General features: G+C 44.2%; 1 protein-coding gene across 5 annotated transcripts; it reads left to right on the top strand.

The window, feature by feature from the left end:
• Positions 1-489: 489 nt before the first annotated feature.
• On the top strand, positions 490-26,583 carry LOC135378239 (RNA-binding protein 39-like). 5 transcript variants are annotated; one of them, XM_064611200.1, is made up of 14 exons: positions 490-604; positions 13,069-13,127; positions 16,061-16,158; positions 17,319-17,525; positions 17,593-17,643; positions 19,197-19,235; positions 19,645-19,762; positions 22,056-22,148; positions 24,338-24,535; positions 25,310-25,375; positions 25,478-25,682; positions 25,750-25,885; positions 25,978-26,162; positions 26,275-26,583. In XM_064611200.1, exons 2-14 carry the CDS (start codon positions 13,077-13,079, stop codon positions 26,358-26,360), a joined length of 1,533 nt encoding a protein of 510 aa, XP_064467270.1. In that variant the 5' UTR covers positions 490-604; positions 13,069-13,076; the 3' UTR covers positions 26,361-26,583. The 5 variants fall into 5 exon arrangements, with proteins under 5 accessions (XP_064467270.1, XP_064467269.1, XP_064467267.1 ...); XM_064611197.1 differs by lacking the exons at positions 490-604; positions 13,069-13,127 and adding an exon at positions 13,137-14,284 and having other exon boundaries at positions 14,568-16,158; XM_064611198.1 differs by lacking the exons at positions 490-604; positions 13,069-13,127 and adding an exon at positions 13,137-14,627 and having other exon boundaries at positions 15,012-16,158.
• The last annotated feature ends 1,003 nt before the right edge of the window (positions 26,584-27,586 follow it).

Below are 27,586 nucleotides of genomic sequence, written 5' to 3'. Positions count from 1 at the left end.
GGTCAGCCTGCTCTGAGCTCGGTGCACCCAGAGGAGGTTGAAAGAGGGAGGGGAGAGGTGTGCTATCCCTCTTTCTCTGGGATATGGGTAGTCCAAGAAAACCACCCACCACAGACAATATACCAGCATTCCTCAGTAGTCTTCATTGGGATGCTCCCTGCACCACGGTAACTGCCAGGATTATTGGCGAAGTTACCCCATGAGCAGAGGGGGGACAAAAACTGCTCACATGGGAAGAAAAGGGATGGGTAAGCACCTCCCGCACGCTAGTGAGACAAAAGTTTCTGAGAGACTTTTCGCTCGTGTTGCCAACCGCTGTGGACAACAAGGAGTATGTAAGTCTGAAAGACAGAAACTGATTTCTATATTTTCGCTGGTTAAAACAAAACAAAAGTTGGCTGGACCCTCTCCTACGTCTGCTACATATGCGGAAGATCCGGAAACACCGTCATACATGCCAGTCATGCCGGCGTCCGGCGTTACCGTGGGGCCAGATTGGTAGACCCCGTCGCAAAGAGCGATCGCCATCTTAGCTGTTCTATGCTGTTGTACTGAAGAACTGTACTGTAATTTCGCTTTCTTTCGCTAACTTCTCTTGCGAGAGGTAAGTACGGCTAGTAGATCTGCCTTACGTAATAGTGAGACTTTATAGCTAAGTTGAGTTGTCTTGTTTTGTTGTATGCATCCATTACAGTATGTACCCATGGAAGCTACCTACAAATTTCGTGGCGTGTGCCAGTGCACTGCTCACTAGTTGTCTCATACGCTGTTACTCCAATTGTGAGGAACACGCATCAGAGCCTTGCATACGCAGATTTTACTTCTGCTTTTTCATAAATTTGTGTTGCGGTTAAAACCTAAGCTTGTGCGCGTCGCAAGGGGTGCACACGTCTCCCCTTGAACTTCCATGGAGGGGCGATGCCGTCCCTTCATGAATTTGGCCACAAAGCCAGCATACAAGCCATTTGCTTTCAGGATAGAAAGGACCATTGAAGGCACTGACTCAGTAAGAGGTCAATTGAATTCTCTAGATTCTCTTTACTTTACGGCGGGAATGACACCCAATGTTCGTTATGGCAACGTTGTAGTGGCCTATGTAGGTAAATACTGAACGCGCATACTAGCGACACGGCATAGGGAACGCGAATTCTAGCGTAAGGAATGCCCAGTAGAGGCACCTTCGCTACTTTGGGTGGGCGCTTCGTATGTGAACCCATTGAGTTGTGCATTTTGGAGCAATTTGGCACTCATCCTAGCAAGAGAATAGTAAGGGACAAGACTTCACGAGAGGAACGATATGTCAAGCATAATGCATTCGATGAATATTTTGCAGAGCAACTGTTCATTATATCTTGAGATGGCCTTTGTTGCGTGTCTTCTGCGTTTGTTGCCCATGGCTGAAAGATACAGTTCTGAAGCAAACAACTTTATTGAGATATGAGGAATGGGGAGTTTCATCACCAGGAGCGATAGTCTACCGCATTGCTGAAGCAGCTTGTCATGCTGCATCTGAAAGACTGTACTGTAGTGCAAAGTACTACTTTCCCCCAAGCAGTTGTGCACTTAGTTGGAACTTTGTGCACCAAAGCATTGCCAAACAAATCAGTACTACATGTGTATCATGCACCTCGTAACAGCAATGGCACTGTGGCTGCAGTGCTTTGTGTAGGATCTCTGATTCCAGGTATGTGAAGTCTCAGTAGTGAGAACTGTTAGCCTAAACAAACATGCATACAAACGATGAAAGTCACTGAGAAGGTTAGCCAGCTGTAGGGATCGAACCCACATCTTCTGGATTACCGGTCCAGGGCTCTACCAATTGAGCTAAGCTAACACGCCTCTCCAGCGACTTTCGGGGTGCGTCATCTGAAGGGACGACAAACCAGCCACTCACTCTCACTCACCCTGCTTTCACTCTTACATTTTTGCTCACTCATACGCACATTCATACGACGGAAATCGACGCAAGCGGCACCTGTTGAACAAGAGAGAAACTGATGTTCTGAGGCTGGAACATATAGAAGGGACAGACACAAACAAAGCCTCAAAAGGCTTTGAGAGGCTTTGTTTGTGTCTGTCCCTTCTATGTGTTCCAGCCTCAGAACATCAGTTTCTCTCTTACGCATACAAAGCTGCAATAAAAGATTCAAACACTTCTCTATTGTTCTGTGAGCTGGCAACAGTAATGTCAGCAATTCAAAAGGGGAATCCTGAGTGCTGACAGGAGGCAAATGACTTGTAGGAAAAATGGGGAGTATGGAAAAGTGAAAAGGGAGAAACCTTAAGAAACAGCGAAGGGATGAACTGTACCCTATGCATTTAGGTCAGCTGTCTATGCAGCTCCCCAGTATCCCCCACTCCCCTGTTGCCCATTGGTCCCTCTCCAAATAAGGGGCTAACATTTCAAGGTTGATGCACACGTGGTTTCTTTCCAGTCTAAGAGTGTTACTGAAAAACAAGCTTTCGGGCGGAGTCCGTCCATCAGGTGCGATACATTGAACACTTGGTAGAGATATTTATACTATTTTGCAAAACTCCTAATAACTGATAGCCTTTTCTCAACGTCTTTACGTTAGAATGCAGGCTTAACACGAGTGCTGCCATTGTTTATCTTTTCTCAAACCCCAGCAGTGTAATAGTTCTTCCAGGGGTCTTCTTTACCATGTTCGCTCACCTGAGATCTCTCAACGGTTTTTGTCTTCAATAACACTCCTACTGTACATCACCTTCTTTTGTATTTTCTTTTTTGTGCCCTCAGTCCTCTCTAATAAGAATTTGTATTTTCTCCTCACCACCTTCTTTGTCCCCTTTCTCTGATGTACATTAGTATAAATATCTCTACAAAGTGTTCAATCGCAAGCAGCACAATGTACTGAAAGTCGAGTGCAAAAGGGTTGGAAGGGTAGGTGGAAGGCCTTGAGCGCACTCGTGAAACTAAAGAACGTTGATAAGTTGCATACCGTCCACCCCTATTGCACTCCACTTGCAGTACATTGTGCTGCTTGGGCTGTATCGCACCAGATGAAGGACGGACTCCGTCCGAAAGCTTGTTTTTCAGTAAAATAAATGTTTCAATCTCTTTAAATACTTATCTTATTCACTTGCGAGTGCTAGACTTCTCCCATTTTTTGCCTGTTAGTTTCAGTCTACAAGGCCTCTGGTATTGCTGCCTTGTGAGTGGACAGACACTTCATTGCGTGGTTTCTCTAAACTTTACCCCCTCCCCTGCACAGAGACATACTGTCGTTGCCTATTGGTATGTCTGCAAACTGATGCTGGACCCTCGTTACAATGCGGCCTGCTAGGGATGCCCCTACAATCTATTCATCCATCCACGGTTTCTGTGTACAACACGACACTGCAATGCAGGGATGCAACCTTTTATTGTGATGGTGCAGCACCAGTGTAAACATCGTGACCCCACATAAAGCACCAAAGGGGAACAGCATTCTCTTATGAATTTTTTTTTAGTAGAAGTGGGTTAGAAAAACTTCAGTCAAAAATTCATGAACAGATTAAAGTCCAGTATGATGATGCATTTCTGTCAGCGCAGCAATGGAATTAAGAAGTTCTTAAACAGCAATGGCTCTCCAAATGAGTTCTGCGTGGCCATATCAGGCACAAAGTGGCGACACGAAGGGCATTGCTGCGTGCAGAGGCAGCATCGTGAAAAATCACGAAATAGCCACTGTACTGAACTTTCATGTGTCTGGAATTGGTTTCATTCTTTCATTACTCGAACGCGTATGGCAGGGCTGCCATGTTTGCTCTACTGTTGGAACATGTCAATATGTCATGTTGTGTTCATGTCTCATACTACCTGATGATCATCTTGATGGCTATTCCCTTTGTGTCAGACGGGCAGCGCAGGGATTCGTACGTGCCCTAGCCTAACATACTACATCCAACGGAATGGTTATGGCTAAGGTTTTCATTTTGTTGCTCCTGTGCGTGTTAAACAACGAATGGCAGTTATTTAAGAAAAAGAAGAATGCAGACAACAGGACAGTGTTCCTATTAATAGTGGAAACTTATGCATAATCCGGTAAAGAAACTCTCGTATTGAACCTCTTCGTATTTTGTGTTCCTCAATCTCGAGGAAATGTTACCTCTTTCTACAGTACACCAGCTTGCTTGCACCATTCTAATTTGCTCATCAAGAAACCGACGTCACTGCAGCTCTCACAGACATCTGCCTGATGCTATCTGTTGCCACCATGTAGTGGTTTGCTCTTAGATGTTTCCAGTGGCATCCCACAGATGTCTTGAGATGCTCAAATTAGACTAGGGTGGTTGCACAAGCTTGCCAGCCATTGTGTTTTGTCATTTACTGTATTGCTGCTCAGCATTTCTATTTGGAACTTGCGGGACTGGCATTTCATTTCGTTGCATGTGTTGCACCGTGATGGGACATAATAGTTGCTGTACAAGTAGAAATTTTCGCGATCAAACTTTTTTTTGTGAAATTAAGGTTCCGTGAAGTATAGGTAGGGAGTGACTTTTTCAGGTTAAATGCCATTCTCAGATTTGGGGGGATAAAAATCGGGCGCTATTTTTAAATCTGTAATTCGGGGAGAAACCGGGCAATAATTGTGCCTTCGGGTGTTATCAGGTGTTTTTGTTTCTCCTCTTGTCTATTAAGTCCTTTCCTAAGCTCTCTATTTTTTTTTTTTTTTTGCGGGATGGTGATCTTCCAGCGGTAATTCCCGAAGGCATAGACAGCGTTGACACACATGGGTGTATTGTTGGGAAACGTAAGTGACCCATTCTTACATGTGTTACACGTGGCGACCTTTGTTTGTCTTCCGTGGAAACGTCACTTGAGGATTTCGTAGTGACTGGAATTCGGGGAGAAATCTGGTTTAACCCGAATTGGTCGGAGGTCAGTTCGGGGATGGGGTGGGGTGGGGGGGAATAACCGGGCGGAATCGGGTTTAACCCGAAAAAGTCACTCCCTAAGTATAGGTAGCGGGGATGAAAAAGTATGAGCACTCGAATTCGCGACAATATGAGCTCCACAAAGACAAATCGACTTACTTGACTACCTTTATTCTCACAAATTTGTTCTTGTCAAACATTTCTATAACTGAAACGCGACTTCAACATCGGTAGTTTATTCGCATAGTGTATCACTTTACATTGCAGATACCTGCTTTCACAAAACCAGCACGTATGTCATTGTTACAGGATTGGAGTTCACGGTAAGCCTCTATAAGCCAGCCGGCATGTAGAGACTGGCATGTAGAAGCCGGCTAAATCTCGTTTTTTTACTGTCAGCAGTCTCATGAACCCCGATCTCCTCAATCTCGCGATTTCTGCTTCCACACAAATTTGCGAAATATTCCTGAAACGCGCTCCCACACGAATTATGAAGACAGCGAAATTAACCACGTTTACAGTATTCTTATGTATACTCTACATACTTCTGTATATCACACGAGTAATACTAGCTGTACATGGACACTTATCTGCCAGCTATCGAGAAAGAAAAGGCAGAAATACGCACAGTTTATGTAGTACTTCTTGAGGCAGTTATTTTCCAGTAATGTTATTTCAGGTAGTTACATTTTAACCACCTATAAAAGTGACTGGACACACTGTTTCACAGGACCTACGGTCTTGTAGATGGGATGACTCACCCTTAGGGATGCTTACATAATGAATGCAGGAAGGTCCCCAGTAAATCTGGTCCTGATGTCACTCTCATAGGGGCAGTTTGGGTTAATCGCATAGTAGGGGCCTTTTTTTGTGACCAACTGTTTGAGGGGTGTTGGCAAAAAATTACTGAGAAAGTGCGTCGGTGACACTCCGTATAGCTGACTTACGACCTCTCAGTATTATACCTTCTAGAGTATTATAAATTGTAATATACATAATGCTTTAATTTTGTGTGTTATAATACAGATACAAATGCATTCAGAAAATGTGCATAATACTATGTAATACAAATACTGAAAAGTATTACAGGAATATTATAATAATGCAGGAAGGTGATGGGCATGTTGGTTAGCACTGAACATGGTAAAGAACACACAAAGAATGCTGTCCGTGTTGGTGTCTGTTTTCTGTGAGCTCTTTACCATGTACACTATTATAATATAGAAGAGTGATTGGAAAAAAATTTGTGGTGTGAATGGGTGAAAGGATGATCCATGGGGAACAAACCTGCCTTGAATAAACACAGCACAAAGAAGTCTACATTACTTGCCAGTGCCAGTACTAATGCAAGCAACAAAAATATTCAGCATAGCGTGTAATGAGCTGCTTTTGTTACTTATTAGGTATCCACTCTATTTTTGACGACCGCACTGTTTCCTGTGCGGTACCCCTGAGAACTAAGTTGCCAATCTCCCAACACCTGTACAGGAACGGCTTGTACCTTCTGTAGTTGTCGTACCACCTTCGTTGTTGTACATTTAGGGAGCTGGTATCTGCATGTATTACTTGCACTCTGTGCCTTCAGCAGGGTTTGCACAGGGCCTTGAAACCCTTGAATCTAAAAGTGCATATTTAAAGGCCATGGCAGCCCTTGAATTCTGGGAATTCTGGGGCTTCATGCATCCCTTCCGTCTGCATCCTAAACCATCCATTCTGTATAAACGTGTTAGTTGTGTTGATGTTGATAGATGAACTTCAGTGTTCATATATCAGAGTAAATGTAAACAGGCATTGCTCCTCCTCTGGCCACACTGAGAGCTCTGAAGGCATCTAATAGCACCTTCGGTCACTGTGTGCATATAAGCTTCGCTTAGCAAGCCACATCACTGTATCTACTGTACTTATGTAGTGACTGGAGTACTGCCTGATAACATTTCTTCTGGCATGTCGTCTGGCAACTCTCCGTGGGATTATGTTGTGGGTGGACTCCGAATCTTGCCATCTATATGATAAACCAAAAATAAAAATATGTATGTATACTGCTATGTTGCCTAGATTTTATCGCATTGTTGGCACATTATGACCTCTGATGTTGTTCCGCCATAAAAACCTAAATCAACTCTCCATGGGAAAATCGCACTGCGCTCGTCTGCACGGGTACCCACCTATACATCTGCATGTTCATCATGCACTTTGTCCAATTATGCCTGACCTCATTGACTGCTAGTGACATTGTTAAGAAGTGCACATATTAAGTTAAAGCAAGTGAATATGCCTACAAAGTGTACCTTCCACACGTTGAGGCAAACCCATGAAGGCTACCGTCACTGGGTATTGCATGCAATATAAGGAGCTGTAACAGTTACATTGGTTTGATATTTCCTAATCATTTCAGTAATAATGTTTCTTTAGTAGTAGCATGCACAGAACCAGTTCTAAGCATAGAGAGAATACCCTAAAAAGTCCACGTGGGTTCTTGAAAACCCTTGAAAAATCTGAATTATCTTGCATTATCTGTACGAACCCTGCTTCAAACCAGCTTGAACAAATCGAAATGGTGCAAGTGACCTGGTGTATTGTAGAAAGAGGTAACATTTCCTTGAGTTTAAGGTCCTGTGTCGTCCTCATAGTCTTGTGTATTCCTCAAACTCAACGAAATGTTACCTCTTTCTCCAAAATCATTACGTTGTGCTGCCAAACTTGTTGCTGTGAAACTACTTTTGAGGTCGTGCCGCAATGCTTGAAGTTCACCTACCTCTTAAGGGATGAATCGGCAAGTTAGATCGTATAGGTCCTGGGAAGTAGATAAGGTGGTAGTGGTGGTAATGGTAACATTGTAGTAGATGAGGCAATGCTTGCCCTTCTGTGCACAAACTGCATTTGTCCTATGTTTAATCGCCTCATCCACTACAACGTCACATGAGAAAGATGCCGCCCACAGGTGTGTTTGTCTGTGTGAATGTGGGAGCGACTGCCAACAATGTATGAGAGAATGTGTTGAGGGAGAGTGAGTGTCCCCGTGTTTCCTAGCGTGACTTGGCACATTGAAGAGAGGGCAGCTAGCATGGTGTAATTGGTAGCATCTCTGAGCGGCAATCAGAAGGTGTGGGTTCAAAACCCACTGCTGGTGCCTTTTCTTCAACTGCCATTATTCAATTGAAGTAATGATAACAGCTTGCCGTTGTCGGCCTCACAGCTGTGGGCATCATCACGACATAGCTGAAGATAAGAAGTTGACGGCGTGGAGGTTAAATTCTGGGCCCTCATGTGGCTCGTGGAGAGGGTGCTTGGGACTACGTTCATGCTATAACACAATCACCTCTACTGAAGGTGCTGAGTGCACCTCAGCTGGTCCTCGGAAGTTTTTGAGCTTCACTACAAAGCTAATGCTATCCAGATATTTTCTGTGATGCAAAGTGGATAGCCATGACACTCTGTAATGCAAATAAGACCTTGTTTGTTGGGGCTAACCCCAGAAAAAAACCGTTTTTACCCACCTGCTTTAAATCATTGTCACTTGGGATAAAACCTGTACAATTCCCCAAAATTAACTTGTCAAAGTGCAAAGTCTGCCACTGATATGGGGACTAGCTGGCTTGCCTTATTATACTTTCAACTGTGCTACCAAGTACAGGTAGGGAAAGGTAACTTTGAGGACGTAGGGATACGTGCAGACATTTATTCAAAAGTACTCGTACTTGACTTCTTTGAACAATATATGAACATGGTTTTCACGAATGTTACTGACGTTTGCAACTTGCAAGCCACCATAAGCGTATAAGAGCTATGCTTCTATTTACTAGATACTATTTACTTATATGCTCCAGTTTGATTAGTTCATTTTAGGTTTAGTTCCTCAGTTAATTTTGGTTTGCTTCCTTCAGCTTTATTTCATAAATTTATCTAAATGATACTGTAAAGGATTTTAAGAATTCGGGTCCTGCAGTACCTGAATTATTACTGTAAATTATTTTCGTTTCCATTTCTGTTTCAGGCATTCTGTGTGTGCGATATCTGTTTCTGTTACCGTTACCTGCTATATATCCGGTATAATACCGTTTCCATTTCTCTTACCTTTCCCTGTGGAGAACGATCAGCTCTGCGCACTCAGCACAGCCACTAGGCATCTTGCTGTCCGTTTGAGATTGTGAGACATGCACTTTGTACATTTTCCTCCGGAATGTTTGCTTTTCCATCCCATATAGCCCGATTTCACCCTATTTTACATGTCCTGAAATAAAACCAGATTTTTACTCCAAATTTTCAAAAACATTGAACCTGAAAACACGGGTCGAAACACAAATTATTATTGATGAACAGAGAGTTACTGATGCCAGGTGTTGCTTGCATGTTTTACATGTAGTAAAGGTCACCACCACCAGTTTTTTTTTTTTTTTTTTTTAGAATCTGCTGAATGAGCCACCCACAAAAAAAATAGTTCACTAACTGTATCTCATGATGCTGCATCAAATATTAAATTATGGTGTTCACTGACAATGTGCAGTGAACATAGTTACACAAACCACTAGAGTAGCAAGGCAGAGTAGTTGGTATCTTGACATTGACCCAGAGAATATGTAGCAGGTAAAACTGACACGGAGAGGCAAATGTACACAGTCATTGCAAACTGCACGTTTGCCTCTCCGTGTCTGTGTGTGTTTTACCTGCAGCGTATTCTCAGGCTCTTACAACAAACTAACAGAATGAGTCTTGTAATAGCATCTGTATGACTGCAGCCAGTTTGAGTAGTCAGACATGGAATATGTTAATAGAAAATGCCTGACAGTTCGGACACCAGACAGTACTGATAGACAAATACTTTCAGACTCTTAAAACTATACTCGTGCGCTCTGCCATAAGTTTATTACCTCCTTTCCCATTGCCATTCTTCTACAAGCTTCCTTGCACCTGGGGTTAGATTTTCTGAAGGTCTACTGACACTCCCCCCCCCCCCTTTTTTTTTTTCTATCTAGTGCTCTACCTCAATCTCTCAGATGCTTTTGACCTGGTGTCTACCGACAACATCTGTTTCTGTGAATTTTGCCTTGCCACCACGTTCCTTGTAGTGAACAACCAAGTGTCCTGATTGTGTGCCCTGTAACGTGTTGCTACGCTCATGATCTGGTGCTTATATGATAACCTGTTCGATGTATTCTCTGACACATAGTAGGGGTATACATAGTAACCATATTCATCCAAATCCAAGGTGTGACATGCGCGGTGAGGGAAGGAGGGAGGATGCTGTCAGTCAGCAAATCACTTGTTGTGCTTATACCCAGTGCTGTTGTTTCATTTTCACCTGTAATTTTCTTTATTTGCATTTTCCGTACTACCTAGCACGCACGGCAAATACTCTGACCATAATGTATTGACTATGTCTGCATACTTGCAGACACAGGGGCTCCTCAATAATCAGTCTGTGTAACAACCCCCCAAGCGAGTACTTGTGGCAAAACCACCATTTTGTACTGGCTCCACGTCAGAGGCAGCATCATTTTGAGGTCATGTGACCTTGTTTATACTCTGTTTTCGCACCGACTGACAATTCGTCGCCAGTAACAAACGTATTTAGCTGGTGTAAGTTACACAGTGTGTCTTGCTTGGTGTATTAGTTCATTCCTACAAACTCTCAATGTGACACATTTGCTGAGTGAGTCTTTGCACCGGCATCATGTCGTAGTGAATGGTGGGCAGTGTGAGGCCACATGCGCAAGCGAACATGTTTACTGGAGATTAATGGACGAAACTCGTAGGTATATAGATTGAAAGACGTTGCAAAATGACACAAAGAAACAGCAGTTGCGTTATTTACGAACTGTTTGAGTGCCACCATTTTCATGTCTCGTGTATGATGTTTGCAACGCCGTCAGGCATGGACCTGTCCAATATGCAGTGTTCCCCAGGCATACTACCTTCCATGGAGAGATATGTGGGTGCACGCAGATATAAAAAGAAAGCCTCGTCCTGAACTGTTTGCTGAAATTGTACAGTGCTGGACAAAAGTTTATGGGACACGCTCCGGCGCATTCCTTCCTCAGAGTGACACGCTAACAGCGAATGTGGCCCTACGGACCTACAGACATGTGCCTAGGTAACCCAGTCACCTGTTTGCAAATCCGTAACAGTCCCATTCGTTGCTGCTGGAGTGTCACTCTGTGGAAGGAATGTGTCGGAGCGCGTTCCGTAAACTTTTGTCCAGCACTGTACCTGTATTTTGTAATTATCGTCAGCACTGCAATAATTGATAATTATTCCAAGAAAATGCTCCCACAGAGGCAGCTTGATGAGCAAAGTGTGCGCAAGCAAGCTTTGCTTTTGACAAAGAGTGGGCTCTGGGGGGGGCTTCTTAGCCAATAGGTTAGGCAGTTCCATTGGCTAGATCGTGGAAAGCCACGGCCAAGACCGGGGGAAGCACCACACGGAAGTTTAAAGTTCTCCCGCCGTTTAGCATCCTCCTTTTTTCCGCTCAGGGTGTGTTGCAGCCGAAAGTGGGACAAAAGGCAGTCCCACAAGCAAGGACAGTGGGACTACTGTAGAAGCAGGACCTGTCCCTCGTAAATTGCGACGACTAGTCACTTGAGGTATACAGAACATCACACCCTGGTGACAATCCACACAGCATTTTACATGCTTTGTTCGGAGCATGTTCTCTTATTACGTTGGACACGAGCTTCCCTACCTTGGCTTGGTTGGCTGCTCTGCCATATGTGACCGCCACTACTCCCCTACCACGCCTACTCTTCCTCCCTTTCTTTCTTTCTGTCTTTGGTGCTGCAGATTACTTTTTGGTATACCAGTGGCATGACAGAGGGGGTTAAAGCTCTTTATGGAACATTTTTCTAGGTTTTTCTTCTTTTTTTTACACTGAGAGGGAGTGGCCTTGGGTTGCATTTCAAGTAGACTAGGACTTTGTTTTCACCAGAAATTACATAATTGTTTTTCAGTTGAACTCCAGCTTCAATTAAATAAATTCCAAGGTACTATCTGGTGCGAATGACTATCCAGAAATTTCCTTGTGCAGTGAGTGTTAGACATGTCTAGAACTGTAACGAATAAAGAGCATAGGTTGGTCATTTGCTGGGTAATGTTGTGTGGAAATGCCTTGCAGTGGGCATGCTGAGTTGCTGCGAGACCTTGGTTACTCCATTTGAGACATTAAAACAAGAAACTGGGCTAGTTGGTAACAAGTCGCGTTGGGGAGATTGGCGCAACAAAGGCTCGTTCACATCTCTCGCTTGTTTTTGTCTTTGTTGCACCTGTCTCCCCAACATCCATTTGAGACCCAAAAATGTCTGCACGTTGAGTTACTTAGTAGGGTACCCTATTCAGACACATAAGTGTTGACGTGCCTCTAGGAAAGGATGGCGTTGACCTGCATTACAACGGATGCTTCCTTCCTTATTGCGAGACAATCTTGTCAACCAGCATCATGACACAGCTTTTCTTGCTGAGCTCTCTGTTGCTAGAGCCCGGAAAAGCATTTTTTATATATAGAAATTTTGAGTTCATGTAAATTTTACTGGTGTGTGTTTTTTGGATAAATAAGAAAACTTGGGATATCTTTGCGTCAGAAAATTCCAAGTCAAACGCAAACTCCAATAAGAAAACCTGGGACCCTAGTTACCCCTGAAAGTGATATACTCCTTACTGTGTGTGCAATCTCTGAGTGAACTTCCCCCGCATCATACAGATGACGCTCTGCGAGTGCGTGTTGGTGTTGCTGACATAGCGTGCGTCATTGATAGCTTAAGTATTCGGGTCTAGGTTGGAGTCCTGGTGTCAGCACCTTTTCGTGAGGTGTTGGAGTTCATGACTAGTTTTTCACATCGAAGTACTTCGGAGATATTGCGTGGTAATTTTCTTGTTTCATCTGTACATCCCTGTGGAAGCAGTTATACATCAGTCTATGTAGATCAGCATTTCTTAGGTTATTATAACACTTCTAATGACTCGTAATCTTTGCTTTGGAAATCACCTTTGAGTTTTGTGCACTGCAAAGTGCATCAATGGTTTGCACAGGCAAGCTTTTTCAACGCAAGAACTGACAGTAGGAGGGAGTTACCCTTTCTCTAAACGAAAATGTGCACAAATTGCTTCAGACAGACAGCTTTGGACCAAATAAGAAAATATTCTGCACGGACAAGTCTTTTCAGTGGTACCTAATATTTGTTTTGCATTTCTCATCCCCAGGAGCAAACATGGCTGACGATTTTGATGTTGAAGCACTTTTGGAGGCCCCCTTCAGGAAGGTAATGAATATGTCGTCCCATTGTTCCAATGTTAGCATGCATTACCATTCGAACCAGACTACGGCTCCCAACCTGGACACGTTGAGTTTTTTACTTTCTAAAAATAAGTCTCGAGGTGGGAAAGGGAACTGGCAATAGGCTTAGCGAGCCCGACAGGAAGGTATTGGCCAAGTGTTGCTGTGCGATTAATTCGTGTGGCTGGTGTGTGTGATGGTGGCTACTTTTGTGATTGCAGGTTGTCCAGTGCCCCACAAGCCTTAGTATTGTGCAGCGGTGTCTCTTTCCTCCTTCCTACTTGAGCTAGAGCTTGCTCTCAACCGAAGAAGGGCAAACTCTTTCACGTGTTAGTCTTTGCTCTCTCTCTCTTTTTTTTTTTTTACGTGGTATGTTTTCAGCGGTAGGGTACAACTGAGAGGAGGGCACATGTACATACTGATGTTTTGTCCATGGGGTTTAACTGATTGGAACCACCCCTTGGGATACAGAAGTTTTTATTCGACTAATCGAGCCCGTTTGGGCTACGGCAGCCGAAGACAGGCTACTTGTATGTACTTGGGGGTGCCTGTTGTAGGCGCACTAAATCACTGCACAACTTGCATTCAGTTCGGGGACAAACAATGCAAGCGACAACTCTTCTTATTTCTAGCACTCCTTGTGAAGATTTGTGAGCTTGTATCATGCACTAACGTGGCAGTGCATGTGAGTGCAAGGATATGATAATGACGACAGAGTGTACGATGAAGCATAGCGAACTGGGTAACCTTACACAAGCACCAAGAGGACATTGAGCTGTAATAGTGTACAAGGTGATAAGCATGCGATAAGCTAGCATATGTTTTTTTATTATCTTCCTGTGCTTTTTTTAGGAAGTGCTATGGGTAATCTAAAATAAATTGAGGCATGTTTTAGTGCCTCTTTGGAGTAAAAAATACATAGGATGGGAAGAATACTAAACTTTTAATTTAAATTGAGAACACTTGGAGGTGTAGCACACAAGCTAGTACACGGAAAAAGGTCACGCGCCGTGCAGTGTTATTGTTGTACAAATAGAATGCCGATTTTGGTATTAGTGACACAGTTTTTCATAATTGCAGATAGCCTTTCAATAAAACATAGTTCCACAAAGATCATTTGCAAGGGAAAAAAAATTCTTTGGGGTGAGTTGGTTTCACATTTTTTGTTCTCTCAAGAAGTGGTATTGTGGTGGGGAGAGAGACTGCACAGCTTGCTGAATGAGCTGCTTTCTCAAGTGCACTTCTGGTACGAGCAGCAGTGTGTAGGTGGGGGAGGCCAAAATTTAGCGATATCCATGTTGGGAGCTGTAGTCCTTTCTCGAAACTCACTGTCTTGTGTACGGTTTCTGGCACACTGAATGTGTGCCACTTAATGCTAAGTGTCAGAACAACAGTCTACATAATGCTCCTGCTTTGTGTCTTATAGACCCCACAATAGACACCTGAACTTCTTCCCTATGTACTACCATTGGGAGTCGTCAAGAAGGTAGTAAACTCTCTAGGGCATACACACCTTTGCACACTTGGAAACATTTTTATTTTCATTTCTTTGGCTTCATAGAGAGGTTTTAAGATGTGTGTGAAGTACATACACAGGCTGAGCTCTGCTTGGGAGCTTCCTGTGCAGGTATTGTGCTATAGAAAGAGCAAGTATGGAGTTTCTGTTCCTCGCTGGTGTGTTCATGTGTTATTATTCAGATCAAGAGGAGAGCTAAAGTTGTGACGTTCAGTTGTATCTTTAAATACGAGAGTTGATTTGTTTGCATCTCTCTGTTGAGAGAGACAATTGTACATATACACAAACACAAGTTCAGCGGGAGAACTGGGCAAAGGCTGCTTCTCAAATGGTGTACCATTCTCCTTGTCTCAGGGATGGCTGGGAAAAAGATGGCCGCCGACTTCCCCACGTTTGAAACGCTCCGATGAAGCCATTTGTCTTCCGTGGAGGCCACTTTGCGCTTGATTTCAGTTTTCTGTAACTTTTTTTTTTTTTCTCTCTCTCTCTTTCTAAATCTCTCTAGGTTTTGGGTCGAGCTCACGGTATCTCAGGTGTAAGTGTGGAAGTTGATTTTTTTTTTTTTTTTTCCTGTGTGAATGAGTGTGTTTGAACAGCTTGTAGTACTCGAGGACACATTAAAGCTGGGAGGGGGCTACAGTAGGAAGATAAGATACCCAAGGGATAGAGGCTCGATGCAGATCAGGTTTGTGGCAGGAAATTTGTTACAAATAAGATGTAGCTCTGAAAAATTAGTCAGTGAAGCTCTAAGGCAAATGAATATATGGAAATACATGGACACATTTGCATGTGCCTATGGAGGTGAACAGTAGCTTGTCTCAAGGACATCCCCCAGAGAAAGGACACACAGGAGGATAGGTTGTACTGTAGGCGATGAGCAACGCTTTTGGTTGCTTCATATTAGGGTAGATCTTTGTGGATGCATGAGATGTTATTTGTGTAGGTAAGAGCAGTGAAAAAAATACAAGGATGTGTGTGTGCTGGTGTGAATGGGGGGTAGGCTCTGTCTCTTCCAGGTGCCTTAGGGATTCACACAGGTAACCTCTTGTCGCGATGGTAGTGGCATTTCCTGTTTGTGCTACGAAGGTGCCTCTGAGAATCGCAGCACCTATCAAAAACCGTGTGGTACATCTGTCTACAATTCACATTGAAAATTCTCTGCAGACAATTGTTGCCTGATTACATCTCAAAGGCACCTTCGAACAACTCCCAGAAAGCTGGAAGCATGCAAATTGAAGTTTTCTGACTCCACACTCTGTCTCTTCCCCTTCCTGCTCCTGTGACCCTTTTGCCCCACCCACCTCCACTGGATGATGTGCTGTCCTCTTCTACTGCATTGGGTGCATCTTCCTCCTCATGCTGGATGGGTCATGTGCTGTTTACCTCCCTTGGTCCTCCGACAGGATGACGTTAATGGCAGAGGTTCGTCCAGCAGAACAGCAACGCAGTCCTCCTCCCAGGAAGAGCCTAGAAGCTCTGGTGCCGACAAGGAAAACAGGCAGTAAGTGTAGCTGCATGTCGTGTGGTGAAGTTGTGTTAAGTTGGTATATGGGGCTGATTACGATTTGTCTTGGTCAGCACATGTTTGATAAGTACAGTTGATACTCGTTAACTCTAACTCGGATATTTCGAAATTCTATTCTACTGTTCTATCAGTTGTACAGCAGAACAGAGCTCGGTTGCCCCGCCGGCCCAATCTTCTCATTGTAGGAGATAGCTGGCATTGCCGTGTTGTTGTACGAAGTGGTCGCAACGATGGCTGGGCAGCCAGTTGTCTCCCAAGTGCCACGTGTTCGTCATTTCCTTCGGTTTTCATTTTTCCCCACAGTGTCATGTAAGCGGGTGTCAAGTGCCGTTATGTTTCACTGTCCGTTCTTGGGGAAAATTTCTGACAGTGTGAGTGCCTGAATCATTACAAAGATGGCACAGCCCAAGCAGTGCAAAGCGTTGACGTTGGAACGAAAGTTTTTAACACCAAACATCCATCATGACGTTTCTCAACACCAACTGATTTAGACTTGGTTTTTTCTTGTGTTTAAGTGGTCATTTTGTGTAATTACGGTTCCGTATGAAGTTTACTCAAATGTATAATTTTTACAATGTATGACAATTACATTGTAAATTTTGGAATTTCGCATATCTTGAAACCCAACTTATCTGCTATTTTTTCCCCAGTTTTTTTAAAACTCAAGTTAATGGGGGTTTACTGTGTGTTCAAAATTTTCTCCAAATTACCTGCAAAGCAAAGCCTGCAACATGCAGCACGGTCTCTCCCGATGCCCGAGGCTGCTTTGAAATATCTCTCAGATCATACCCACCAACAAGTTCTTGCTAAGGGAGACATTCAGCACTTCAACGTAGCCTGGAGGTCCGATGCTCTCTTACGAGTCACTTCACAAGTTTCCTCTTGTTCTGTTACGTGCCCCTATGCAAGGCATTGTTGTCATAAGCCATTAAAATGAAACTATAAAAGTGGGCCAAATGGTGTCCAGAAATGTTCACGCTAAGATGTAGAGGGAACTATATATGTAGGTGCTGGATCTGCGACAGCATGGCCTACTGAGAATGGAGGTGTTCTATTGATTATCAGAACTCTGCTTTAACAAAGCATGTGGAGTATAGCAGGCGTACATTGAGTGTGAAATACTCTGCCTTGTGCAGTGACAGCAAGAAACGTCGTAGTCGTAGCCGAGGGAGGAGTAGGAGTCGAAGTCGTGGACGACATGGCAGCCGTAGGCACAGCGGAGACCGTGACCATGGACGCAGTCGTCGATCTCGTTCCAGGTCTAGAGAACGCCGTCACAGAAGATCTCGCTCCCGTTCCCGGGATAGGCGACGACCGCCACCACCCCCACGTGGACGCAGCAGGTGCTGTTATTGTTGGAGGGTACTAGTCCTTCTCGGAATATGCTGAAATGGTTTGATTTCTTTTCAGGAGCAGAAGTAAGGAGAGGCACCGACGCCGATCACCTTCTCCAAAGAAAAGGTAGGAGAACGTATCACTTGAGTGGTTCAAACATGGTACCTTTTGGAGCAACTGTGATTGTGAAATATTGCTTCTTGTGGCCTCTCTAAATATAGTTTGCTCCCGAAACAGTCAGTATGCCTTTTATTATGCAAATTATGAAGGAATGTTTCTGTCCTGAAACTGGGAAGGCCACATGAGATCGGACAACCTTTACATGGGACAGATTTTTTTCATTGAAATTTGTGTGTTTTGATTTTCCTTTTCTGCAGTGGTCGTGTTGATCAGAGAACTGTTGGTATAAATTTTTGTCATTGGCGGTTGTGCTGGTTTTTATGTGCCCATACGGAAGCCATTTGGTACTGCCTATGCCACCAAGATAGATAAAGCTTACTTAATGCCTCCTCTCACTACTTGGGGTGACGTCTGCTTCAGCCATTTGCTGCAGATGATTTCAAACACTTTCTGTGGCTGCCCGTGCGGCTGACTGCAACAAGCCCCCATAGCTACAGCTGTGATATGGCGTGAAAGCACTGAGGTCTTTGTCGAACTGTTAATGTTACGTCACATCCTTTAAGCAATCAAGCTTTGTTTATCTAAGTGACATTGGTACTGCCTGCCTTCACTTCTCCTCTTTTTGCCAAGAGAGAGAGAGGACTATTTTGCCAAAATGGTCTAAAGGTCCAGGTAGTGTCGCATGTACGTAGACAGGTGTGTTTGTCACTCGAGAAGTTAATTTCAACATTAGATTGGGGACCTCTGGCTAACTTGCTCAGTAGGACAATCTCTGCTCAAAATGCCGATGGCTCCAATCTGAGCTTTTTGCTTTTATCTCAGTTTTGCTCAGAGACTGTCAAAAGCTTCACCAAGAAAAAAAAATTGATGAGGTATACAAGTTTAATTGCAAAGACCCGTTGTTGTTACTAACCTCAATGTGCTGTAACAGTGCTGTAGCATTGACCAGTTGCATGACATCATGAAAGTGTGGTGTTAATTTAGGCAGTGCCAGATGGGGGTTTGGCGTGACCAGTACCTCCTAGGAACGGGCGGATTCAGACTGCGGGGCTGTTTCTTTGTTGAAGCGCGTAACTGGAGAGGGGGAAAACTAATGTATGATATAGTGTGTTGTGGGGGGGGGGCGATCTCCCACCCCCTTGGACCTGCCACTGCTTAGGAATGACTGACTGCTGAGCAGTTACTCTATTATTTCTCTTGTTTGCTTTTACTCAACATGTACCAAAAATTGACCCGCCTGCAACAACTTACGAATTAACGATGAAAGATGGAAGTCACTGAAAAGGTTAGCCAGCTGTAGGACTCGAACCCACATCTTCTGGATTACCGTGTTTGTCCTTCCTATGTTGTTCCAGCCTCAGAACATCAGATCTCTCATGTTCAACTTATGAATGTTCTGCTTTTTGAACGGGCACTCTATCAGGACCTCATAGTAACCGAGAAGGAATTTGAGTGTCAGATAGCTTTCTTTGTAGATACATGGAGGAGTTGGTGTAGTTGCACGTGCACATGGGGGTTTAATCGGGGAATGTTCTTTCTCTTGTTTCTATTGCTCTCAGAGATGACAAGGTCTCACCATTTGGTTCACGACCCCAAAGGTGAGCACAGTGACAACTTAGTGACATATTGTCCTCTCTTAGGTGTCAGCCACTTCAGTGTAATATATGTTAACGCGTCCTTGTGACAAAAAGGAACTGATGTAGATACAGGTGAACACACATGGGCTTTATGCAGGCACCCATGACATGCTGACACACGTTCTTGCTGCTGTTTAAGGCCGTGCTAGCCTTTGCAGAGAAGAAATATGATGCATATGTGCACACTGCCACATACTTTGCACATTTATAACAACTTTCTGAGCAATGATATTTACATTTACTTAGAGGGTGATAATCCCATAATCCCTGAATTTGAGGTGTGGAACATGGGTGCATAGTTCTTAGCTTGTAGTGGAGTACTCCTGCCTTCGGGGAGCTTCTCAGTCACCTGACGTTTCTCACATGACAGGCCAATGCTTGAAGAGACCACCCCAGAAGAGCGTGATATGCGGACAGTGTTCTGCATGCAATTGTCACAGCGCATCCGTGCAAGAGATCTGGAAGAATTCTTCTCCTCTGTTGGCAAAGTGAGTTGCAAATGTCACGTTCTGTAGTAATTGAACAGTGCTCTGTGATACTGATGAAGTGAAAATTTACAGTGTGGATAACCAAGGAAACAGAATTTAATGAGCTGCCATAGGAATTGATAGGATTTTGTCGATAATCCTTTTGTACGACAAATCAGCAACACTTGACACCATTAACCCTTTGAAGGGTGGGCAAAAATTACAACTGTGTAACAAAATGGCTAAGGCTGCATAAACAACATACACACCTGATTAATTTTGGAAAGTTATTTATACAGGGTGTTTTTTTTTATTCATTAAAGAATTTTTTTAAAAAATCTGCCAGAGCAAAATAGGTGCCATTTTAGCAGGTGGGTTATACGGCCAGGCGAACATCCTGTAGGACAGCGTATGAAAGTACTGGACGACTAATTAGCTAAAATTCATTAACTTATTAATTAGATTTTTTCTGGGAAATGCAAGATAGCAGAATTGGAACCAGTCATTAATCAAATCCATCGTCCTTATTAAGCACCCTGAGAAGCCAACGTACTTCGAGATATAAATTGCCAAATTTCGCTACGGAAATGAGCCGAAACTAACTACGAACCACTCGAGTGCAGAAAGAGCAACAGGCAATCCATATGAGACGGCCGCATGCTTTGGAGCGATGGATCTGATAGGTGGTTTTCAAGTGGAGAGCCACCACTAGGGATGATGGGAAAATTGAACTTCCAGTTCTAACTTTACGTTTGTTGTATGTTGCTGTAACAGTATTGGCGCTATTTGGCTGAATCCGCATGCAACAAGCAGCTATTTTCGATGAATGAGAGTCACGAAATGGACCTTCCAGCCAGCTTATAACTGAGACTACTGGAAAAATTCAAGCCGGAAATTGTGAGGTGACTTCATATCAGCAGGAAGCTGCAAACCACCTATTGGAGTAGGTGCTAATCTGTTGGTCAGATAGACCGCTATCAGACTCGGATAAGGCGAAAGTCGCATGGTGTCTGCGCTCGAAAAGCATGTAGTTCTGGATTCGGCTCATTTGCATAGCAAAATTTGACAATTTATATCTCAGAGTACGTCCACTTTACGGGGCGTTTAAGAAGCACTGTGGATTTGAATAATGGCTGGCTCCAATTCTGCTATCTCGCATTTCCCAGAAAACATATAATTAATAAGTTAATGGATTTTAGCTAATTAGTGGTCCAGTAGTTTCATATGCTGTCCTACCGGGTGTTGTCCTGACCGTATAACACACCTGCTAAAACTGCATCTAATTTGCTGTGCTAGCTTTTAATAAAAATTCTGTAACGAATAAAAAAAAGACCCTGTAGAGTATTCCTATGAATATTCCGTAAGACTTTGATGGTCATATTGCTTGTATTTGCACTTTACTTATGTATAACGGAACATGTTTTGTGTTTTTCTACTTATCTGCGGGGATTCGCGAGAGTGTGGTACTACTTGAAGGCACGGCTGTGCACAGAGGCCTGTGTCATGCTCAACGCATACGAATTCTAAGTTACTTGTTGGCGCAGGCGAAACGCCTCCTGCGCGTTCGGCCTCCTTGTGCCGCCGTCTGCAGTACGGGCGATTCTCACCCTTCAGCGATCTGGCCAGTATACTTGTAAAAATAATCCCCAGGTGGTGCCACAGTTCCCCGGAGAAGCTCCGAGCAGCCAAACATCACTCCCAAAGCAGTGCTGCAGCAGCATAAAAGGGGGGCAGAAAAGTTCAAACCGAGACCTTCGGACGCACTGCTGCACCCGTACCCTTCAAAGGGTTAAGAACGACACTATTATTAAAGGGGCACAAAAGTGCAAACATTTCTCCTCATGGAATGAATGAATCATGTTACCTTCACACCAACACATAAGGAGCGGGATTTATGAGCGAAAGAAACCGCAATCTACGCTTGCCCTCTTCCTCTCCTCCTCGATAAGTAGAGATGCCTCAGATTGGTCTCCTCAAATGATCTCCCGCAATGATTGGACAAATCATTTGCGGAGAGCAGTGGGAGCGCGTGCAGCATTGTCGGCCTTCGTGACAGAAAGAGGAAAAGCATTGCAGGATGTCGCTCATAAATCACGAACGACGTAGCGGATGACTCCCATTCCTTTTGTATTCCTTCAATGTAACAACATCTATCACTTTAGTGCCCCCTTTAAGGCATAAGGGAATGACACAAATGTCCTACGGCCCACTTGCATCATCATTGCATTGCTGAGGGGTAGTACTTCAAGCAAACACTTCTTTTAAATGTCTGATTTGTTATGTTATTCTTATGTCTGTACTTGTTTTCGTGCAGGTTCGTGACGTCAGAATGATCATGGACAATAAGACGAGGCGCTCTAAAGGAATTGCGTATGTCGAGTTCCAAGATGTGGACTCTGTTCCCCTGGTGAGTGTTTGTTCCACACTCGTGCCGCAAAACTCGGAGCTCCTTATGCTTTGTACGCTGTGCAGCTACACCAGAATTTCATTATCACCCTGATTTATTCTTTGATGGCAGTCCAGCATAATTGGATTTTGTGCAGGGTGGGACATATAATAACCACATAATGCAGTTTTGCTCCTCAGTAGCTATCATCTTTCACATTGTTGTACATTTAAAAAAAGCAGTCGTCTTGAAAGTGCATTTGTTGTGAACAGAGAATAGATTTCTGTCCCTGGTGTTCATAAATTTTGAGGTATTCTACACTAGCAAATAGAGAAGCTGCGGACCTCGATGCACTTGTTTTCAGTGGTTTCTGTAGAGCCTTCAGAGTGACGCTGTTCAGCTGCTCGACACGACTTGACTGGAAACTTATGAATAGGGCCTGACTTTTTAGGGTTATACGTGATTAAGCACTATATTTACCTCCCAATACAAATCTGCAAAACCGCGGTTTAGCCCGACATTTGCCGAAAAACTGCTGGACCCATCTGAGGCCATCACAACTGACACAGAAATTTTGAAACTGTGTTGTAAATGCAGTAAAAGTGCTGCGCCAAGCTGCGGCAATGACCGGGTACTCTGCCATCCTACGCCGTAGAGGATGTTTTTGCTGCATTTGCGCCAAAAGCGGGGAGTAGGCAACTACTTCGCTGTCCACTGAGATTGTGCGTGTCGTGAGAAAACTAAACTGGAAGGGAACGAGACACACCAGCGCTTCAACGTTAAGGGGAGATGCGGCAATTAAAATATCGAATTTTGTCCAAAAAGTCTGTTTTTCAAAGTGTGCATTTTTGTGCTCCTCGCGCCTTCACTTATCATGTCACGAAGTACTTCAGTCAAATTCAGACTAGAAATTGATACCTATTTTTGTAACCCCCACTCGCAAAAAAGTTAGTAGAAATTACGCTCGGAAGGCTCTTACTGTTTTGCCAATTGCGCGATAACTTTCCCACCGATCGGCGCCATCTTGGTATCATTTGCAAGAGGTGAAATCCAGCTCCCCGATGGCCGTAGTTTCGCACTTCTACGACGGCAAATAAGGGAGCCGGGCGCGATCGATGAAAGCAAAACTCAGAAAGTGATCGGCTCCCGAGAGTCACGTGGCCAGTGCACGGCCCTCCTATTGGCGGAGGCGGCGCGCCCCGTTCAAAATGCGCGCTTTCCTCGATGTTCCGTGCCGCGTCAGCTGTTCCGGGGAGTTTATAAAGCACGATGACATTGATTTTACGTAATATTAGGCTCTGAGAAAGCTGCGTGACTAGAAAGGCTATTGTCCTGGTGGGTTTTGGAGAGCTGCTGTAGCGATTTGTAACAAATAGAGCAAATGAAACTTCGGAGCTGGTTTTCTCAGCTTTTCATTTGCATCTGATTGTCATCACGGCGAGCTTCACCATATCTGTACGATTGAAAATAGAGGCTTCCTCCCTGTTACATGGAGTTCCAGACACATTAAGGAGTGCAATAAAGCTATTAGTTATTATTTATCTCATACGGAAAATTTTGTAAAGCCCTTTTTGTTAAGCAGTATATCTCTAGAAAAACAGGACAAGGGGTATTTAAACTTTGGCTAGTAATAAATGAGATGGGGAGAAAAAATAAAAGCTTTATTGCACAGGGCAGGCCCTTAGTAATGTTTTGACATAAAAATATAGTGAAATTTCAACACAATTAATCAATCAATCAAGAGGCTCGTTAGACAGTATGCTTATGCCTATAACTCAACAAGTGAAAGAGATATTCAGAAACTGATTGTTGCATTGAGATACTGGTGCTGAAATACATAAGCACACCAAATTTGGTTAAGTTTGTATTATAAATAAGGAAGTTAGCTTTAATTGCCACATCTTGCCACGAACTTTCCAAAGTACATATTCATCCACCAATATGGGCACAAAGCACCAAATTCAGCACAGCATGTCATATGTGCAGGCTCATGCAGCATTTCTTGTCTGAATTCATAGTCTTTACGGTTGTGTCTACTGGCGCGTGGGTTTTGGGGCATTTGCCTTGGACAGCTCAGCAAGCGAAATCCTCTACATACACAATACTTTTGTGCGTTCAGAAGTGTTGCAATGGAGGAATGCCAGTACAGTGCTTTTGTCCTTTGTATGTCTGTTTTAACTCCACTGTGCCATTTGTGATCTATTATGCAGGCAATGGGTCTGAGTGGACAGAAGCTGTATGGGGTACCAATCATAGTACAGCCCACCCAGGCAGAGCGAAACAGGGCAGCAGCAAATGCCACTACGCTACAGAGGGGCACCGTGGGACCTATGCGCCTCTATGTGGGCTCCCTGCATTTCAACATCACTGAAGAGATGCTAAGGGGGATTTTTGAACCCTTTGGGAAGGTAAATGAGCTTCTTAGCAAACAAGTGACTTTGTGCACTGCTGTCATAAATGTTTTCACAAATCAGTAACATAATGTGAGTATTTACGCATCAGTTAAAATGGTTGAGAAACCATATGCAACCCATTATATGTTTGGCTCTGTTTTTTACATTACAGTCCATCGATTCATTATGTAAATTAAAACGGCATTTTTTATTTTTTCCTTTAAGCCATTATTGATGGTGGCGCCAAGAGATGCCGCCAGACAAACGGGAAGTGGCGTTCAATCCATGCACGCTTGCCCTTGGACGGGAAAACAGCTCGCTTGCTGTCTCCGCCATAATGCATCACGACAAAAATTGGTTAAGAGTTGAGAGCGAAGGAGGAGCCTGCACAGCACGTGGTCTTAGGAGTGTAATAGCTTTGAAACACGCAATTGCACAGAGACAGGGTTTCGATATGTCTGTTTAGCACACATAAATCAACATTTACAACATGATTTCTTCAAAAGTTTGGAAGTGGTTTCACAACCCTTTAAGCTGATGATCAGCCTATTTCCAAGGTTCTGTGCGTAAGTCATACACTTGCCTTGTCCGGACTACATGACTTCATTGCTATGAATTTTAGAGTTGTTGCATAACAAAGTTAAAATGCCAAGGTTTAGATTTACAGGTCGTCCATCCAAATAGAGAAGGGTTTTTGGAAGCTGTAATTTGCCTAACATGTGCTTAGTCTCTTCTGTCTGATCATAGGAGAAATATGATTTGAGTTGAGAAATGTTTTGATGCTTGCAGATAGACAAAATTGAGCTCATCAGGGATATGGAGACCAATCGGTCAAAAGGGTACGGATTCATCACAGTAAGTAGTAAAGTTTTGTGCTACTGGAATTCATTGGTGTAGGCAGCAAATAACCTCATCAGGAAGGGGTAGTAAATGTCAATCACTTTATGCATTGTGCAGTTCCACGATGCTGAAGATGCGAAGAAGGCCCTGGAACAGCTGAATGGCTTTGAGCTAGCAGGCAGGCCAATGAAGGTGGGACACGTCACGGAGCGTACTGATGCCTCGCAGGCACCATCCTTCTTGGACAGTGAAGAACTTGATCGATCGGGTATTGATTTAGGGGCTACTGGACGCCTCCAGTTGATGGCCAAGTTAGCTGAGGGTATGTTGGACAGCAGTATGTTGCCTTTGTACCTCCATTACATAGGCTCGTTTTTGTCATGCTCTAGGCACGGGATTTCAAATTCCCCAGGCGGCAGTGAATGCTCTTCAGATGAACCCCCTGGGCCTTCCAGGCCAGCCACAGGCTACCCCAACTATTGCTACTCAGTGCTTCATGCTCTCCAACATGTTTGATCCGTTCACGTGAGTTTCTAAGTTGCTGCAGCGTAGACTGCTATTGCTACGTTTTGCTATTTCCACACAGTATCTGAAGCGTGCATTTGAACTTTTCTCAGTGAAACAAATCCAACGTGGGATGAGGAGATCCGCAACGACGTAGTAGAGGAGTGCCGGAAACATGGTGGTGCTCTGCACGTGTATGTTGACAAGGCCTCCCCCGAAGGACACGTTTATGTCAAGTGCCCGACCATCTCCTCCGCTGTGGCTTCTGTCAATGCCCTGCATGGACGATGGTTTGCTGGTGAGGCATTTGCTAAGCATGCTGTGCAGTTAGTCAGCATCTCCTGCTCTACAAATTAGCTTTGTGGGTCATTTTTTCTGTCACTGAGAATTACTCTCTGCTTATGTTGCAGGACGAATTATCACAGCTGCCTATGTGCCGGTGTTGAGCTACCACGGTCTTTTCCCAGACTCTGCAACTGCAACTGCCCTCATGTAATGAGCAAAATGGACAAGTTTTGTGCCTGTTAATCAGTAGGAACGCAAACATGGGCCGTGGGGGGTTGGAGAGTGTCACTGTGGGACGAGATGCTGAGTGCTGGCAACTTTTGCCCAGTAACTCGGCTGTTCATAAATCATGCTGTCATTTGTAATGTAAATATAAGGGTTCCTCTTTTTCTTTTTTTTTTATGTGTGCATCAATAAATCACTTTTGTACAGATCTTATGTTTGACTTTGGTTACATACGAGGAGCATTCAATAATTTATCTACCTAAGTAGGAAGGTAACAACTTATATTTTTATATTTTTCAATATAGTCTCCCAACAACACATTGCACTTCTCCATAAAAGTCTTTTGGTTGGTCGCCAGGGGGGTCCCTGTGATAGGATAGGAGGAACCGAGAGGTCTGCCTGCCTGATTAGGCGGCATGTTTCTCGGGAAGGGAAGGGTGGTGGAGAGGGTGAAGTGGAAGCTGCGTCCATGGGCCGACTTCAGGGGAACTGTGCCGGCATACGCCTATTACACATCTGAGGGAAACCCAGGAAAAACCCCAGCGGATTCGAACCGCGGACCTTCCAGTCTCCAAGCGCACGCGTTACCGCTGCGCCACCGGAGCTGGTGTCGTGAGCGGGCGGTGGAAATAGACGCGCATTTCCGGAGTCGGGAGAGGAGAGACGTCGAGCCAAAAAAAACTGCCATGCCGACCTTCTTTCGCGACGTCGGCGAGAGTAGGCGAGAGCTGCCGAGAACGACAGCTGGCGACCAATTAGGTGACACAGAAAGGCCACGCCTCCTAATTTTTCGTCTGCTTTGGACGATGGAATGCCAGTGTGGTGAGAACATGAAAATCGTGCGCGCTGACGGGGCGGCGAAAATGCGCCTCTACTTCCGCCGCCCGTACAGGCCGCCGCGTCCGGCGTCGCCAAGTGAGAACTGGCCCTTATCTGGGCCGGAAAGCGGTTTATCTGGCCAGCTGATCGGCAACTACTCCAATCATCTCCATCGCTCCAAATCACGTGGCCCTCTGACGTGAAATGAGCGCTGTGCTCCAGCGCACCTACAATGCCCCATCATATGCACTCTACCAGCAGTGCACCCTTCCTCTTCTTTTTTCTTTCTGTCGCCGAGTTATAAAGTTAATACGTCAAGGTGTGGCTGGTCCACTGTAATAAGTGCTTCAGTGAGATTATTTGTTTGGCATTCCCATTATTGTACAAATTTGT

Source organism: Ornithodoros turicata, chromosome 1 (genome assembly GCF_037126465.1).
Source record: "Ornithodoros turicata isolate Travis chromosome 1, ASM3712646v1, whole genome shotgun sequence".
In the NCBI taxonomy this organism is placed as follows: domain Eukaryota; kingdom Metazoa; phylum Arthropoda; class Arachnida; order Ixodida; family Argasidae; genus Ornithodoros; species Ornithodoros turicata.
Note: the sequence above shows the minus strand (reverse complement) of the source record. Positions and strands in the feature narration are given on the sequence as shown.

Bases quoted from the DNA above. Each gene is read 5' to 3' on its own strand.
- LOC135378239 (XM_064611197.1), top strand. From the start codon at position 15,968: ATGATGTGCTGTCCTCTTCTACTGCATTGGGTGCATCTTCCTCCTCAT. The intron at 17,644-19,196 runs GTAGGAGAACGT...TATTGCTCTCAG, and splicing joins TCACCTTCTCCAAAGAAAAG to AGATGACAAGGTCTCACCAT. The intron at 24,536-25,309 runs GTAAATGAGCTT...TGATGCTTGCAG, and splicing joins TTTTTGAACCCTTTGGGAAG to ATAGACAAAATTGAGCTCAT.